Source organism: Cebus imitator, unplaced genomic scaffold, assembly GCF_001604975.1.
Source record: "Cebus imitator isolate Cc_AM_T3 unplaced genomic scaffold, Cebus_imitator-1.0 Scaffold306, whole genome shotgun sequence".
Classification (NCBI taxonomy): domain Eukaryota; kingdom Metazoa; phylum Chordata; class Mammalia; order Primates; family Cebidae; genus Cebus; species Cebus imitator.
Window position 1 is genome coordinate 1,413,677 of NW_016107621.1, and position 4,307 is coordinate 1,417,983.

At 53.0% G+C, this 4,307-nt stretch overlaps 1 protein-coding gene across 9 annotated transcripts in view; it reads left to right on the forward strand.

Moving 5' to 3' along the window:
• The window catches only part of COQ8B (coenzyme Q8B), a 25,656-nt gene that overhangs the window by 13,797 nt on the left and 7,552 nt on the right, over positions 1-4,307 (forward strand). For all 9 annotated transcript variants that reach the window (XM_017503176.2, XM_037729451.1, XM_017503181.2 and 6 more), the window contains exons 11-12: positions 2,245-2,386; positions 2,522-2,629. In XM_017503176.2, coding sequence (XP_017358665.1) covers positions 2,245-2,386; positions 2,522-2,629 — 250 coding nt within the window. The remainder of the gene's footprint in view (positions 1-2,244; positions 2,387-2,521; positions 2,630-4,307) is intronic.

Below are 4,307 nucleotides of genomic sequence, written 5' to 3' on the forward strand. Positions count from 1 at the left end.
ACGGGGTTTCACCATGTTGACCAGGATGGTCTCGATCTCTTGACCTCGTGATCCACCCGCCTCGGCCTCCCACAGTGCTGGGATTACAGGCTTGAGCCACCGCGCCCGGCCTCACCCTGCTAATTTTTGTAGTTTTAGTAGAGATGGGGTTTCTCTGTATTGGTCAGGCTGGTCTCGAACTCAGGACCTCAGGTGATCTGCCTGCCTCAGCCTCCCAAAGTGCTGGGATTACAGGCGTGAGCCACCATGCCCAGCTCTTTCTTTCAATTATTGTTCATCTGTCCATCCACTCACTCATCACTTTGCGTATCCCCGTGTCCTCTGTGAGTTTGGGCAGGTCACTTCCCAGGTGGCAGTCTTCTCTGTCAGATGGGACACCTATCCACTGTGATCCGACCCACACATTTAATAATGCAGGTAAAAGTCCACACTCTTATCTTTGTTGGACTGACAGAGACCAAGCTGCCTGCAGCACTGGGAGGTGGAGAGGGCGGGCTCCATAGCACCCCTTCCGCACCGCAGGTTGGGGGAGAAGGTAGCAGAAGCACTTTGAGAACAGGTTGGCATCATCACATAAGCCCTTCTATTCACAAACTCTGCAACCCAATGATTGCCCTCCCTGCTGAACACTCTAGGGACCCTTCTGCCACTATACGCCATCGGACTATTCTAGAATGCTCACAGCAGCTCTGTCTGCAGCAGCCCAAAACTGCTACCACCCCAGATCCATCAAGTTTATCCAGCAGGGTGGACCAATAAGCAATGCTATATTCACCTGTGGAATATTACGCAGCAGTGAAAATGGATGAACCATGGCTATGTGGAACAATGTGGTTCTATCTTGGAAGGATCCTGATGTGTAGCAATTAATGGCACCTCTGGGGGGCAGTCCTCCACAGTGTGGCTCACACATTTATTGACAGCCTGAAACGTGCCAAGCTCCATAAACAGAGAGAAAGATCAATAGAAGGCAGTGGTTAGAGGCACGCACCCTAGACTTGGATGCGGGGTGAAATTCCAGGTCAGCCCTAAACAGGTTGCGTGGCCTGCAGCCGTATGGTGGTCTCCAGAGAGCATCCCCGCACTGTAGAGTGAGGATGAAAGGGGAGTGTGCCGATTAAATGCCCAGCATGGCTCAAGTTCATGAAGAGCAATTCAAACATCAGAGATTTTTATCAATAAGGACAAAAATACCCCAAAGCAGGAGCTTGAGGAGAAGAGTGCGAAGTGGGGTGATGGGCCAGAGACCCCCTCCCCCACTGGATTTCCCAGTGCCCTTAGGATGAAACCCCACAGCACCCTCCTGTTCCCCTCACTCTCCTCCAGCCATCCCACGGGCCCTCAACCAGGGGCCTTGCTCATATTCTCTGCCTCCCAAATCTTACATGAACACACTGATTTTATTTTTTTGAGACAGGATCTTGCTCTGTTTTCTAAGCTGGAATACAGAGGTGATATCACAGCCCACTGCAGCCTCAACCTCCCAGGCTCAAGTGATTGTCCCGCCTCAGCCTCCTGAGTAGCTGGCACAGGCCACCACACCCAGCTCATTTTTATAGTTTTTCGTAGAGATGTGGTTTCACCACGTTGCCCACGCTGGTCTTGAACTCCTGGTCTCAAGCGATTTTCCCACCTCGCTGTCTCAGAGTGCTGGGATTACAGGTGTAAGCCACCACACCCGGCCAACACACTTATCATCGCAGTCTATATACCTTCTGTTTGTGAGAGTGTGGTCTTGGGACTGGGGGGCGGGTCCAGGAATTGGTTCATTCACTGCCCTGAATAATGGATTATTTCCCGTTATTTACCTGTGTTCACAGTAGTGACTGCAAGGAGTGACCTGTGGGCATCTCTGTAGACTTCACAGATTCTGATGTCAGTGACTACTTTTGGGTTGAATGAATTAATTAATGAAAAAAGTAATGCAAAGGCTGAAATACACTAAGCTCATCCTTCTGGGGCAACCAGAAGTCATAGAAGCGTTTCGGGTAGGGAAGTGGTACCTGGGTTTCCCACAGCACCCAGTTTAGGGGCAGGTGCAGAGTAGGCACCTTGGAGATACTTGTTAAATGTCAGTCCAGCCAGATTGGTCATCACCCAGGGCAGACAGTGGCAAGATGGGCAGGAGGGAAGGCATGACGGAGACTGTTCATGGAGGACTTCTGAGAACACAAGGAGGAGGCCTCAAGCTGGCTCACGGGCCTGAAACATGAAGTCCCTTTTCCCGCTTCCCTCCTGCCCCAGGCAGCTGCTGGCAAATGACCCCTTCTTCCGAGTGCCAGCCGTGGTTAAGGAGCTGAGCACGACACGGGTGCTGGGCATGGAGCTAGCCGGAGGGGTGCCCCTGGACCAGTGTCAGGGCCTGAGCCAGGACCTGCGGAATGAGGTATGCAGTCTGGTGGCACTGCGGGAAGGGCATGGCCGCAGGGCGGGTGGGCCAGGCTCCTGGTCCCTCTCCAGGCCAGTGAGGGTGCCACATCGGAGATCACACCGTGATGCCTACTACTCCTCCCCACCCCAGATTTGCTTCCAGCTCCTGACGCTGTGTCTGCGGGAGCTGTTTGAATTCCGATTCATGCAAACCGACCCTAACTGGGCCAACTTCCTGTATGACGCCTCCAGCCACCAGGTTGGTTCCTAGTGATGTGTGTCAGGGTGCCTTTGCTGTTGTAACAGATATTCCTTGATATACCAATAGGTCAACACAATAGCACTTTATTACCCCTCACAGCAGGCAGGGGCAGCCCTTTTCCAAGTGGTGATTCAGGGACCCAGCTCCTTCCCTTTTGTGGTTGTCTCATCTGGGGCCTTACAATGCTCTGCTTCCCAAGGAAAGGGTAAGAGAGGTTGAGAGGGTAGCCCCCTGCCCTACTGCTTTGGCCAGAAGTGGAAAAAGTAATGCCCAGGCTAAGTACACTAAGCTTATCCTGGGGCAATGGACATACCACGTAGGTCGCCATTCCATCAGCGAGAGCTAGTCACATGGCCTGCCAAGGTGCAAGGCATGCTGGAAAATGGAGTCCCTGGCTAGGCAGCAGTTCCTGTTGGCAATGTGACAGCACAGAGGGGAAGTACAGCTTTTGGAAGGCAGTTGGCCATCACCGTCACACTCACCATCCATGCAGAACACACCACCACCTGCCCCTGTCTCTTGACAGCAACAAAAAGACATCCCTGACCCTTGCCTTCTCAGAGCGCCAAGTTCTGTGGGGGGGGGCTGGCACCACGCAGTGATGACCCAGAGTGGTTCGTACCAACCACGATGAGGAAGGACGGGCCAGATGGTTCACGACCTGGATGGGGGAGGCACAGGCAGAGGGGTGAGGGCCGGAGGTGGGGGAGGCACAGGAAGCTCTGGGATCCCAGGAAAAAAAAAAAAGTGCCTGATTCAGTGTGGGGTGAGCAGGGATTAAGGGAGGCTTCTTAAAGGAAGTGCATTAAAGCTGAGACCAGTGGTCCCAGTGACTTGGGAGGCTGAGGTGGGAGGAGCGCTTGAGCCCAGGAGGTCGAGGCTGCAGTAAGCCAAGATCATGTCACTGCACTCCAACCTGGGTGACAGAACATGGCTCTGTCTCAAAAAAAAAAAAGCTGAGACCAGAGGCTGAACATGGTGGCTCATGCCTGTAATTCCAGCACTTTGGGATGCTAGTCAGGAGGCTTCATTGAGGCCAGGAAGTTAAAACCAGTCTGGGCAACAAAGGGAGACCCCTGACTCTATTTACCAAAAAAAAAAAAAAAAAAAGGCTGAGACTGAGGAGAAAGAGACAAGCACCCAGAGAGCAGAGTGTTCCTGGCAGAGGGCGGGGGCGTGCAAAGACCTGGAGTGAAGCTTTGGACCTGCAGACTTGGGCGTCAGTGGACACATCTTTACCTTTATCAAGGGATGCCGAGTGACTTTACAAAGAGGTCTGTCCCCATTTTGTCTCCAGAGGGGTCTTTCTAAAGCACAAATCTGGTCAAGATATCCCTCCCACAGCTTCCCAGCCCCCTCAGAATCAAGTCTGAGCCCTTTGCTGAGCATCTGTGGCCCCACCGAGTCTCCAGCCTCAGTCCCTTGCCTTTTCTTTCTCCACAATGTGCACACACCCTGTGTCCCTCCTAAGCTCACACCCCAGCGATATGTTTATCCAACTGCAAGTGGTGGGGTCCTGACATCAATTGATTGGTTTCTGACAGCACTTTTTTTTTTTTGGGGATGGAGTTTCGCTCTTGTTACCCAGGCTGGAGTGCAATGGCGCGATCTCGGCTCACCGCAACCTCCGCCTCCTGGGTTCAGGCAATTCTCCTGCCTCAGCCTCCTGAGTAGC